Source organism: Panthera onca, chromosome A3, assembly GCF_046562875.1.
Source record: "Panthera onca isolate mPanOnc1 chromosome A3, mPanOnc1 haplotype 2, whole genome shotgun sequence".
Taxonomy (NCBI): Eukaryota; Metazoa; Chordata; class Mammalia; order Carnivora; family Felidae; genus Panthera; species Panthera onca.
This window is the reverse complement of record NC_138341.1, coordinates 135840549-135853583: the sequence shown is the minus strand read 5'-3', so window position 1 is coordinate 135853583 and position 13035 is coordinate 135840549. Positions and strand designations below refer to the sequence as shown.

General features: G+C 54.8%; 1 protein-coding gene across 3 annotated transcripts; it reads right to left on the bottom strand.

Annotated features, from left to right (window-relative positions):
- Nucleotides 1–41: 41 nt before the first annotated feature.
- NELFCD (negative elongation factor complex member C/D) lies at nt 42–12731 on the bottom strand. Of its 3 annotated transcripts, none has more exons than XM_060621314.3 (15): nt 12598–12731; nt 8804–8919; nt 8456–8565; nt 7242–7351; nt 6047–6154; nt 5291–5443; nt 4945–5075; nt 4126–4291; nt 3756–3890; nt 3174–3313; nt 2352–2466; nt 1252–1347; nt 1032–1172; nt 548–677; nt 42–454 (listed from the first exon to the last, which is right to left on the bottom strand). In XM_060621314.3, exons 1-15 carry the CDS (start codon nt 12715–12717, stop codon nt 420–422), a joined length of 1806 nt encoding a protein of 601 aa, XP_060477297.1. In that variant the 5' UTR covers nt 12718–12731; the 3' UTR covers nt 42–419. The 3 variants fall into 3 exon arrangements, with proteins under 3 accessions (XP_060477297.1, XP_060477307.1, XP_060477302.1); XM_060621324.3 differs by having other exon boundaries at nt 1121–1172; XM_060621319.3 differs by having other exon boundaries at nt 8804–8916; nt 12598–12720.
- Nucleotides 12732–13035: the final 304 nt, after the last annotated feature.

The window sequence follows — 13035 nt, the reverse complement described above, 5'->3', positions numbered from 1 at the left end:
TATTTACACACGAGAACACCACCGGGACCTACACCTGCCCATCCAGCGGAAAGACTTTTTAATTTGTTCTTGGAAAATTAACATGACAAAATGCCGACCAATCGGGTTCTTGTGAGAAAAGTCACCTCGGAAGGCAGTTAATCTCCGAGTCTCTGGTCCCGAGCTCGCCGCGACCCGTGGGAGGGACTCCGTTCCCTCGCCGGGGGGAGACCGCGGGCCGCAGGGTCTGGGGGCAGCGCGAGCCCCTAGGAGAGGGGGCCGCCCGTGGTAGCGGCTCCACGGTGCCCACCTCTCCCCCCCCCCCCCCCCCGGGCCCGGTCCCGAGATGCCGACGGGGCCTCTTCGGCGACGGCTCCTGGGAGGGCTTCCCCACAGCTGGTCTCGGAACGTTGTGTGTCGGCTCCGGAGGGCGCGCTGCATTAGTTCACCAGGATGAAGTTGGACTTGCAGTGAGCTTTAACACGGAAGGAAAACGGGCACGGGGTTAGAAACGGGAGGCGAACGGCGACCAGGTCGCGGCGGAGGGACACGTACGTCCCAACCCTACCTATAAATTCCGTCACGGGGTCACGTTCGCCCTCTGTCTTGATGGTGCCTGCGATGCTGTCGTTTTCCAAGATGGGGAGGAAGAGCTGCACGAAGTCGGAGGTGTATGGGGGAGCGATAACGTCCAGCACCTAGGACGACAGCGCACCAGGCCGTTCCCCCACAGCCACAAGCGGCGTCCCACCGGCGTCCGATGAAACGGCAGACGGTCTGGGGACAGTCACCCTCCCCTCCCCGCCCTCTGCTCCCCGGCGACAATACGAGCCTCCAACGTCAAGACCCCAGGTGGTTCCACGGGCAAAACATAATATGGCTCCCGAAGGTGGGATGTGCTTGGTAAATGGTATGTAACCATTGTCCCCACGATCAGCAGAGAGCACAGTTCTCAGAGCTGGGCGCGAAATAAACTAATTAAGCCCAAAGGCGCCGCTAGCAGTAGCCGTTAACAGTAGAAACGTGAAACAAACAAACGGTGTGTTGCTGACCTCGGTTACAAAATAGCGAATGAGTGAAATGTCAGTGTCCAGCTTCTCCAGACACTTTCGGATGTAACTGACAACAGGAAGTACGTAACCTCGACTCAGCAGGTGAACCATCCTGTCCAACAGGGTCTTCTTCAGCTCGAGCTACGAGGGCGGGGGCAGACAAAGCCGTCACCACGGGTCCCCTCCCCGGCCGCCAGAAGCCCGTGGGCCGCCCGCTCACCTGCTCCATCACGTCCAGCTGGGAGTGCTCCGTCTCGAAAAGCTTAACAAGCAGCTGCAGGACCTGGGGGTGCAGGAGCTGGTGGCAGGTGCTGATCTACAAACACGCCAAAGGGGGCCTCGCTGAGCACCGCGGCCGGGCCCCCGGGCTCACCGTCGGTGCCCGGAACCGCCATCACCGTCGCGGCCGGCACACGGCGGGCGGCTAGTGACGGCAGCCCTCGCCCGAAGCCGGTCAGCTTCCGTGCCTTTGCTCGTCCTTTCGGAACACTTGCTAAAAACTGAGAAATCTATGAAGCCAATGAAACCAGTTCCTTCTTTAAATTTTCTTTTATTGGGGGCCCTCGGGAAGCTCAGTGGTTAAGCGTCCAACTCTTGATTTCGGTTCAGGTCACGATTTCATGGTTCCCGAGTTCGAGCCCCTCACCGGGCTCTCTGATGGGAGCACAGAGCCTGCTTCAGATCCTCTGTCCCCTTAACTCTCTGTCCCTCCCCAGCTTGTGCTCCCTCTCTCAAAAATAGGGGCGCCTGGGTGGCTCAGTCGGTTGAGCATCCGACGTCGGCTCAGGTCATCTCGTGGCTCACAAGTTTGAGCCCCACATCGGGCTCTGTGCTGACAGCTCGGAGCCTGGAGCCTGCTTCCGATTCTGTGTCTCCCCCTCTGCCCCTCCCTCTCTCTGCCCCTCCCCTGCTCGTGCTGTCTCTCTAACTCAAGAATAAATAATAAACATTAAAAAAATTAAAATAGATCAGGAAACATTAAAAATTTTTTTCTGGGGGCAGGGGGAGGAGCAGAGAGGGAGAGAGAAAATCCCAAGCGGGCTGCGTGCTGTCAGTGGAGAGAGCCTGGTGGGGGGCTCAATCTCACGAATGGTGAGATCACGACCTGAGCCAAAATCAAGAGTCAGACGCTTAACAGACTGAGCCATTTAGGCACCCGAAAACCAGTTCCTTAAAAGGAAAATCCTCCCTGAGGATAAAGAGTCACTAGCTCTGTACCGAGTAGCCTGTGGGTTCAGTGACAGATGTACTGGCAGGACAGGCACGAGCAGGATAAGGCACGGACACGGAGTGCCGCCCAAGGCCCCGCAGCCCCCGTACCTCGTCCAGCAAGGCCAGGTGTACCGGGGTGTGGTCGGTCTGTAGCTGGAAGTATCGCGGCTCTGACACAGTCCAGTCCACCCACTTGAGCACACCCATGGCCACCACTGGGAACCTACGGGAAAATGGGGCACAATGCTTCCTTTAAATGAAGTTAAACAAAGAAACGCCACCGCCCCATCTATCCCAGCAAGTGGCTCTCCCTCTGCTCTGCCAAGGAGATGCTGGTCAGAGAGACGGTCTCAGGAGGCCAGGATCCTCTCAACGTGTGCTACAGGGACCCAAACTCAGTTACTGGCTTATTTTCAACCACTATTGGTTTAAAAGAAGATCGTTAATGCAGAACTCTCAGGGAGCCTGGACTGGGCTGAAGTTTTATTTGGCAAACCCTCTCTCTGTCCCTAGTAGAGACTACCAGGGGAAAGCCTCAAACACCTAAGAGGACCACCCTATCTGTAAGCCTGTCTGATCAACGCAGGCGTCTGTATCCTTGCTGTGATCACGTCACTTCTACACAAGCAACACTTCGTTGGCCTGATTTTTACGGTAAATAGACCCTTCCCTCCGAAGCAGCTTTTGTAATTCTGGTTGGTCTTCCATTTCCTTAGGCTAATTCATGAACAGACTTCTGGCAGATAAGCACCTGAGAAGTACTCGTGCTGCTGAAACAATTTAAAGTCCTCTAGATACATTTTACAAAAAAACTGAAACCCGTAAGTGTCTCTGAAGCTTTTGTTAAATACATAAGCCTTTAATAAAATGAAAATTCAACCAACTTCCTCCAGAAGGATCAAGTTCAGAACTAAGGTTTAATTTGCTCACCTAATGCACTGATAAAGTGTACTGAGCTCGGCCACTAGCTCGGAGGCCCCTTTGTTTTCATTACAGCACAAGTTGTGAACAGTCTCCACGGCTTTTGACGTTGACTTCAGCTCATCTTTGTTGATGCCCACGCGCTTGTTCTGAACACACACACACACACACACACACACACACACACAGAGTTAGTGAGTCCCGGTGGCCTTGCAGTTGGGGTCATCTGCTACGGGCTACCCCTCTCTGCAAACCCCCTCCCCTGTCCCTGGAGCCGAGTCCATTCGGCTGCCACCCGTCGGAGTCGCCCAGCGTGCAGGAACAAGCCAGTGAGGCTGGGCCTGTGGCAGAGAGGGACCTGCTTATCTCTGTAGTCGCACTTCAAATGCCAGTGTGAAAAGTATTCACAGATGCTATGCACGTTCTCTTGAGACATTCAGCACTTTGACTATTTCATGCACGAGCGCTACAAACAGGTTTCTGACGCTAGTTGGGCTCATGACTTCTTACAGCCCAAATTCCCAAATAACACCAAAGAGAGGAGGTTACTTGTCCCCCTAAAAGTGCATCGATCCTCAGAACTGATGGCACCTTTTTCCAGGTCTCAACCACGCTGGCGGCATACGCCAAGATGTGGATGTACTTGTGCTTGTGGTCCTGGTTGATCCGGGCCCCTGGTTTAAAGAGCGACTGCATGAACAGGTCCAGGAAGGCCGGCACCCGGATCTGAGGAGACACACAGGGCTCGATGAAAAGGAACGCGCGGAGGAGACGTCAGGTCAGTCCACATGCGCTTACGGCAGGAGTGAGGGCACGCCGAGGACGTGACGGGGGAGGACGAGGAAAAGGACAGAAACGAATTTGTATTCAGGGACTTAGGAGAAACACAGGCTTTCCAAAATAACCCTTCTAATCGGCACGGAGGGGGTCCCACCTTATTATTAAAACGAAAGCAACTTACGAGTTCAACAGGAGGCGGGTCCATGCTCGTGAACATCTTGAAGAGGACCGTGATGTCGGCCGGATTCAGGGCTCCTTTGGACAACATGGCCCCAAGAGCCTGACAAGCCCTGGGGTAGGAGGCAGCTGTGCCCAGCGCAAGTGTGATCTGACTGGCATCATGACCTCTGGGTGAGGGAAAGCACAGATCCCACTGTTAGGAAGGTGGCTCCCTGCCCTCTCCTTCCTTCTCTGCCTCTTCCCTTCCTTTTTTTTCACACCTCATTCTTGGAATTGTTTGGGTCCCTTTTTTTTCATATGTCTGTCATTCACTGGTATCTTGACTGACCCACAAAAACAGCATTTAGAGCTAACTGGGAAAGAAGGGTTGGATACAGCTTGCAGACTTTCCAAGAGGAGCCATTCACTTTTCATGTCTTATTAAGACCCCGTTAGGAGAGAATAAAGCCAGCAAGGGCTAATTTTATTCCGTAAGATATGGACCACAACAGAACAATTAAACTACTGAATAACTATTTCAGGACCGCTATCATTTGCTATTGATGAATCCTAATATATGAAAACACAGGTTCACAAACCCAGTGAACTGCACAATAATCAAGTACCTTATAAAGTACTCATCAAAGCCAAACTTCAGAAAGCAAGCTCTCTCCGTGTATCTAAAACTACCCTGACCTTTCTAGCTCTACTAGACAGAAGGCAGTTAATCTGTCTGTCAAGAGGAGGGCCTAGAGTCTCTGCCGGTGGACACAGGGCGAAGGGGGAGCTTTGCGGGGAGCACCCAGTCAGGACCAGGACGAGCACAAACACCGTCTCTCACTTCTCCTGGGCGAAGCGCTGCACCTCCTGTGCGATCCTGCGCACGGCGGAGCCTCCTTGCTCTTCCTGGGCCAGCACGGACATCATGGCCTGGGCAAACAGGTACGTGTGCTCCCCGTGACACACCATCTTCTGGAACGTTGCAGGGGGAGAGGGTTTGGGGTTCCGTAACTGCAGCAGTGACAGATGTCGACAAAAGAGCCAAACCCCCAACCACTCTGCATGCGAGTTATTGTGCTGGAACTGGCCTTCTGACCTGGACATTCTCTCCAGGCAAGAAGCATTTCATGTTTGAGAACGCATGACCCCGATGCACGGCCGCCTTCTGAGACACACAAAGAACTTACGGCAAACTCAGGGAGGTTTTTTTCAAGGTTTTCCTCTCCTCCGTCCAAAATTGTAGCTAGAGAGGTACGGAGCACTCTAGAGAACACTTCCAGCTGCTGGCAGGCTGTGGACACGCTCGTTATCTCCCCTTGGTACCCTGCGTCAGAAATCAGCTACAATACAAAAACGAGAGGCCAGAGCGTCAACAGGTAGTGACCACACGTTTCACAGAAAGTTGGCTTGTCGTCAGCGTGCGTGGGAAGGTGGGACAAGCAAACACCGGTCTCAGGTCTCAAACGCTTATTCTGATCCCCGCCTCACCACTGACTAGGCTTGTGGCCCAGGCTAACCATCCCATCTCGGTTTCTTCGTGTGTAACATGAAGTGGACGAACGAGGCCGCCTTTTTTTTTTTAAACTAATTTCTGTGTCCAACGTAGGGCTCGAACTCACGACCCCGAGATCAAGAGTCACATGCTCCGACTAAGCCAGCCGAGCGCCCCAAACCAGGCCTTCTTAAAGGGTCCTCTCAGCACACGATGGACTCTAAAAATACGTTCCTGCCAAATCCTAAAACACAGTCCACGTTGATCCAAAAACATATATACATATTCTATGCTTTTCTTTCTCACCGTTCAGATTTACAGAGGCGAAGTGATGGAGACCTTTACCAAAAAGCAAATATGACCTTTCAAAAGAAACAGACCACTTCCCAACTAACATAACTCTCACTCATAAATGCCTTCGCCTTTTCTGTGACACTAGTCCCCTGCCTACCTTAACAGTGAAGTTCAGCATCAAGCAGTCTGGATGGGCTTCAGCCAGTTTGTAAAAAAGATCTCTCCACGTGGTATGTGCAATCATTTGTTCAAGCCAAGCTGGGGTCTGCCAACAAACAAATGGACGGCGAGATAAAAGGCCTCGCTTGAGCTTTAGTGAAGACGGTATCGTATAAACAACCACTGGACATTCCAGTTGGAAGAGCCCCCGTGAGCGTCGAGCTCCAGCCCTGTGGTCCCGGCACAGGAAGCAGAGCAGAGCCGGCGACGCCACACGGGCAGCCGAGCGGCAGCGCTGGAGCCCTGAAAGCCCACTCACGGCTTCTGGAAGACTCAACCGCACACCAGAGTGCACTGAAGGGCGCTTCTCGGAGCCACTCGAGTCTAGGGAAGTACACGTAGTGTGGCCGCAGCGTAGGCACAAGTAACACATATGCCACATCTTGCCCTTGGCAAGAGGAAAAGGCCGTGTGATAGGGCAGAGGTTTTGGCCATCGCCATGTGTGGTGGCCGCGAACACGCGTCTCTCAGCTCCCCTACTGTGTGACTGACAGAGTCCACCCCCCACCGGTGCCAAGGCCAGCTGCCCGCCGGATACTCCCAGCCACCAATCGAGTACGGCAGGGCTCCCGGCAGGCTGGTTCCCAGGAGACATGGGGCTCCAGCGACAGGGGACTGTGGCCCGAAGACACCCACTGACACCGCTGGAACTTTCTGAAAACTGCACGGTCGCCTAAGGCTCTTCACCCCCAACCTTCCTTCCTCCCTTCTGCCTTCTGAGCCCAGACCTGCATCGTGGCTCCCCAGCCCCCGCCCGTCTTCTCTCACAGGCGTGTTGTTCGTATCTCCTGCACACAGAATCCCGGCCTGGTGTCTGCTTCCTGGAGGACCCGGACGAGTACCCCACACCACTCCCAGGACCGGTGCTCGAGAGTCGACAGAAGTGGGAGGTGTGAGTCTGCCAGTCCTCCTCTCTAGTTCACCACCCGTGTGCCTCTCAGTGTGCAAGAGCTCACTACCCTGCAGAGAGCATTTTGAGGGCAATTCTGACTCTACACAATTTCTGTCTCACCCCTTGACTTTAGGACCCAACTTTTTGCATTACTTGCCTGATACGCCACGTTCCACCGTACACGTGGAATGAGCAAAAGATCCTAGGAACTGGCATTAGAAAAAGAAGACAGACTCCTCACCTCTCCTTCTTCGGTAAAAATAGAATCTGCTTTGCGGGGGTCAAAATGTTTGATCAATAAACTCTTCAAGTGATTTTCCACAGTTTCCTGAACTTGCACTGGTTCAACACCTGAAAGAAAATGACAAAAGCCAGATGGAAAATGGCCATCTCTCAATTTGTTACACTACTTTGGAAAAAGTAGACAGGTCAAAAGTCTGTATGTGAACCAAAGATCACAGAATTGCTTCTGACCACTTGGAATTCGGGACCTCTCATAAAAATTCAGATTTATTAACCTTGGTCAACGGTAAGACCCCAAAAAGGAGCCCAAGGCAGAACACAGAAGGCCGTCTGCCTTCACGGAAAGGACAGCAGCATCTTGGACGCCTCGGTAAAGACAAGGACAAACTGCCAAAACAGACAGGCAGGAGGACAGAAAGACATACCCGACAGGGTGGAAAGAGAGCAGATGCCAGCCGTGAGAGGTGCACCGTGTTCAGGAGCTGGGGCAGCAGGGAACCCACTGCCTTCCAGCAGCACCTACTCCATGACGTCATCTGCACCCAGCTCAGTGGCCTTACAGTGAGGCTCTACCCTGATCAGATTAGCTAAAAGCCACAATCATACCCAGGCCTAAATTATCCATCATCCACCGCTTGCTATAACAGACCTCTTAGAAATGACGCAGTGAAGGGGCGCCTGGGTGGCTCAGTCGGTTAAGCGTCCGCCTTCGGCTCAGGTCATGATCTCACGGTCCGTGAGTTCGAGCCCCGCGTCGGGCTCTGTGCTGATGGCTCAGAGCCTGGAGCCTGTTTCAGATTCTGTGTCTCCCTCTCTCTCTGACCCTCCCCCGTTCATGCTCTGTCTCTCTCTGTCTCAAAAATAAACAAACATTAAAAAAAAATTAAAAAAAAAAAAAAAAAAAAAAAAAGAAATGACGCAGTGAGGATATACAGTCTGACCCCATAATTCTACAACATAGTAGGGAAAACAGCTCCATGAGAATCCCATTTGCAGGCTACCCGTAAACCTCAAATTAGTGAATCAAAGATAGGAATCAAGCAGATGAACATGGGTAAGAAGTTCAGTTCCCACTTACAGAAGTCTTAAAAACCAGGAAAACAAACAAGGCCTTTCTGGTTTATCAGCATTATAATGATCCAAAGGTCTATTAAAAAAAAGTCGGGGGGGGGGGGGTGACCAGGCAGGACGACGGGGCCACCCACAAAGCACCTGTCTGAATGAGCCACTCAGCCAGCAGGTTGACGGTCTGGGCCACGGCAGTGTAGTTCTCAGACAGTAGCTGGATAACATTCTCCGGAGACCCTCCTGCCTGAAAATACCTAGAAAAGGTAACAAAAAAAGCTAGGACACTCATAGGAATGTAGGCGGGCATGGGGATCAATGACAAGATAGTCAGGATATTAAGATTTTTAAAGCGGGGGCGGGGTGGGGCGGGGTCTAGAAGCTTTCCATTCCCAAATCACATTACTCTGGCTTTTGCAGATCACCCTCTGGGTCCATTACACAGTCTCTAAGTTCCCCAGCTTCCTCCCCACACACATGACCCTTCTCACACACCTCTTCAGAGTGTTAAAGATGGAGGGCTCCATTATATAATCCCGGGTAGAAAATTTATGTAGGCATTCTTGCTGGACCTCCGCATCGTCTTCTCCTTCTCCATAATCATCCTCCTGCTGGTGATAAAAAGAGCCAGGCTACTTTTTCATCAACGCAAGTATCCTGCAATCTCACCTTAAATCTGCAGAACCCTGTCCATTTCAAAAGCATTCCACATACGTTACTTCATTTGACTTCTGTGATCATCTCAGGAAGTGGGCTGGACAAATAACGAGTGGCTAAGAAAATGGAATCCAGAAACACACCAAGGGGGTCTGTATCGCAACTACATGCTGGCACGCGTGTGTACGGTGGTCACGCAAGGTACTTAAGCTCTCGGGGTATCCGCTTCCTCCTCTATTAAAGATCGTACCAGTGCTGTTCCCATTGGACTTTTGGAAGGATTCTGTAACCTAATTTCTGGACGAACCAAGCCTAGCGCCTGACGTTCAGTGAGAGTTCAACAGATGTCAGTTATTATTGTTTTCACTATTATTATTTCACACGTGCCATTTAATGCTTTCCAACAAAGACTGATGGAGTGATTCTCGAAGGCACAAGCCATCAATACGCTGTTAGGAAGCAGAGATCACAGACTTGCCTCCAATCAGCAGGACTGGCTGGACACCAGGCCCTGTTCTGTGTGGAAACAACCTTAGGCAAGTCACTGAATCTAAGAACAAAGCAGGATGATGTGTGACATCAAGGTCCATCCGGTGTTAACACGGTCATCCCAACCACTAGGCAGATGCTTTTTAGATGCTTACTCTGTACTGAGCACTGTACTCGCCTCTAGAAATCCCCGGAAATAGAAGACAGGATCTAGCCTTTTCTGCCAAAGGACTTTACAAACGAGGAGAGACCAACCTTCCATGCAAGTGACTAACATGATGGTGTAAGAGCTGGACCAGGGATCAGCAAACCACGGCTCAGGGCCAAATCCAGCCCTTCTGTTTCTCTAAGTAGAGTTTTGTTGGAACACAGCCACACCCATCTGAGAATTTTTTGGAATTTTACATATTGTCTATGGCTGCTTTCTCCCCATCATGGCAGAGTTAAGTAGTCGGGACAGGGACCGGCAAAGCCTAAAATGTCTAGTATGTGGTCCTTTACCAAAAAGTCTGCCCACCCCTGGGCAATTCTGTAAGCAATGCTTTGGGAGCAGATTCCTTCCGTGGGGACTGGGGAGTCTTTCAGACCTGCCTTGTGCGGGGAGCCTGGAGGAGGCCGTGAAGGAAGGCTGGCCTTCACCCCGAGACTCGTCCTTGTGGGGCTGTTTTCTGGGGCCTCTGTCCTCAGCCCTCCTCTCTCCTGCTCCCTCTTCTCTTGGGTGATGCCACCTCCCTGCTCATAAATCTAGAATTTAGCCTGGATCTCTCTCTTTCTCTCGAGCTCCAGACTCAAGCGTCAGCAGTTTATTCTCACTGCCCCTCGGATGCCTGCTACTTCTCCAAACTCATTAGGTCCAGAACTGACCTCCGAACAGATCTTTGTCCCACCACCTATGTTTTAGTGAAGGGTTCCGTCGTCCGCCTGGTACCCCAAACTCACAAAGGTGTGAGTCACCCTCGGTTTCTGCTCCCTCACTCCACCGCGCGTCCCGTCGTGAGGACCCGCCCATTCTGCTTCCCCCGGGTCTCTCCCGTTGGCCCCTCCTCCCGCCTTTCCCGTTCCTGATTTTGTGCGTGCCTGCGGGAGCGGTATGTCCCGGGCGGCTCAGCCTCACGCCTGCCTGTCGGTCACCTTCCATGTTGACGCCACCACGGTCTTCACAGGCCGCACGTCTGATGCTTCTCTCTTGCGTAAAGCTTCCAGTCTCCCTCAGAAAGGCTCTCCCACCTCTAGCATGACTGTAACCCTTCACTTGCCACCTGGCCGGTCTCGTCTCCTGCCAGCCCCCACCGGCAACCCGAAGCCAGACTGCACCACCGGCATTCAGCAGCTCTTCACTGTCATCACCTAGACTTAACATCACCGTGGCCTCCGTGCGCGTCTTCCGCCTCTCAGGTCCAGCAACGTGGCGTCCAGTGAGCACACCTAGCGTCACGAGAACTGACCCACCCCCATCGTTCGAAATCCAGCTCACGTCACCCCTTCGGTCACCTTGCTGGACTTCCTCTTCCTCCTCTGAGCAGTCAGCATGTACGTGAAGGGAACATCTGGTCCACCCCTCTCATCACCGAGAGCCTATGAGGGTCGGTGCACCGAATGGGGGTCACGACAAAAGTTCCCCGAACGCGAGACTCCCCAGCCTCCTGTCGGCGGGGTCTACGCTTGGCCCTGCCGTTCCTAGCGGCACACACTAGGGCACAAGGTGGACTGTCGGCTTATAAAACGAGGGCCCTGGTCTAGACGGCCCCTGGATATGCCTCAGTGGTAAGGTCATGACTTGAAGGCCCAGAGTGACCAGTGCCGTGACATCTTGAACGGGACGCTCGGAACACGAAGCCACCACTAAGCTCATTCACGTCCCATTGGTTGTCCAGCGGTGTGATAAAGTGGCGGTGGAGACAAAGGACCTGGGCTGGGTCCCCACTCCTTCGCCAGCTCGCAATCCTGCGAGGGGAGTGAGACAGCGCGAGCGCGGGCCGTCCGCTGAAGCTGCCTCCAAACACACGAACCTTGTGCTGTCACTCCCCGCCCCAAACTCTTGAACAAGTCACGTTCAGCAGCCGTCAAAGGCCCTTCAGACCTGGTTCCCCCGCAGACCTCGGGCCGCCGCATCCACCAGACTGCTCACCAGCGAGGACTCCTTTCTGCTCCACAAACACAGCACCTGTCTTCGCATCTCCGATCCTCAGCTCCCAAGCCCTCCTTGCACCCCTGCCCCCTTCAACCACCTGCGCCCCACTCCGTCCTTCCTTCAAAGCGCTCGGTATTGCCCACACCTGATGTGGACTCTTGCTAAACGGCAAATTCCCAGGCTCCCCTCCAGGCCAACCTATCTGCTCCAGGGGAGGGACCTGAGAAGCTGCAAGTTAAACCAGCACTTCGTGGGTTTTCAGATTAGAATAAACTTGGACTACACTGGCAGGGCTGGGGCTACCAGGTCGGAGTTCCCAACCCTCCTGGGGGAGGGGGGGAGGGGGGACAAGGGAAGACCCCTCCTCAGCCTCCATACCAAACCCCTCCAGGTCAACGATGGAAGGATTGACTGGATCAGACCAAAGCACCGAAAAGTACGTTTTACAAACAGTAAAACACGTGTTACGAAAGCCCCAAGTTGTACTTTCCCCCTCATGATGCTGGTTTGGACTTTCTAAGCGACTTAGTGGTTCAAATTTGGCGCTCTGAGCCCGATCCGCCGTCGAGTTCGTGCCTTCTATGCCTGGCGGGCCGGTAGGCCGAGGCCGGCCCCAAGGGAGTGGCCACTGGGACCACGGGTAGGGGCGTCTACCCCTCCGCCGCCCAGACCCCAGCGAGGCGGCCGCGGCGCCGGGGGACCTCACGCCCGGGTCTCCCGCCCCGTCCCCGCCCCCACTCGTTTGCAAGGGAGGAAACGGAGACGCACGGAGGCCGCGTGCTCGCCCCTCGACGGGCAGCGGCGCTCTGGGCGGGCCCCGCTGGCCCGGGGACGAAGGCGGGTGGCGGGCGCTCTGGGGGCGCGGGGAGCGCGCCCCGGGCGGGGAGGGGGCGGGGCGGGCTGTGCTTGAACCACTCGGTGACCGCGGGGCCCGGCGCGGCGGGGGCGGGGCCGGCCCGCCGGCGACGGAGACCAACGGTCCTCGTCGGGGGCGCCCGGCGCCCCCCCTCACCTGGCCGCCGTCCGCTTCGTCGCCCCACTCGGCCGCGCTCCCGAAGTAGTCCTCCTCCATGATGGCGCCCGGCGCGGCCCCCGCCATCCTCTCCCGCGAGCGCGCGCGAACACGGCGCATGCGCACGGGCAGAGGCGGGCGAGCGCACGCGCGGTCCCGCGGCTCCGCCCCCCCCCCCGCGGCCGCGCGCCTCGGTCCGGGGAAGGGGCGGGGCATAGAGAGCTGCCCTACAGTCGTGGCTCCAGGCGCCCGGACCCCGGCGGGAGCCGGCGGGAGGCGGGGCCTGAGCGAGGGGGCGGGGCACAAAGGCTGTCCTGGGCTGGTGGCTCTGGGCCCCCGGGGGAGGACAGAGCGCCCCGAAGGGATCCTGGAGCACAACCTGGGTGGGTCCCAGGGGTTTTAACTCCGGATAGAAGTTAAACACCAGACTCTCTCTTG

What these genes read in the sequence shown, in the direction of transcription:
- NELFCD (XM_060621314.3), bottom strand. Translation starts at nt 12,717, where the DNA reads ATGCGCCGTGTTCGCGCGCGCTCGCGGGAGAGGATGGCGGGGGCCGCG. An exon ending in TGAGTGGCTCATTCAGACAG is followed by an intron (nt 7,352 to 8,455) that starts GTGCTTTGTGGG and finishes ATTTTCTTTCAG; the next exon opens with GTGTTGAACCAGTGCAAGTT. An exon ending in TTCGCTATTTTGTAACCGAG is followed by an intron (nt 678 to 1,031) that starts GTCAGCAACACA and finishes CTGTCGTCCTAG; the next exon opens with GTGCTGGACGTTATCGCTCC.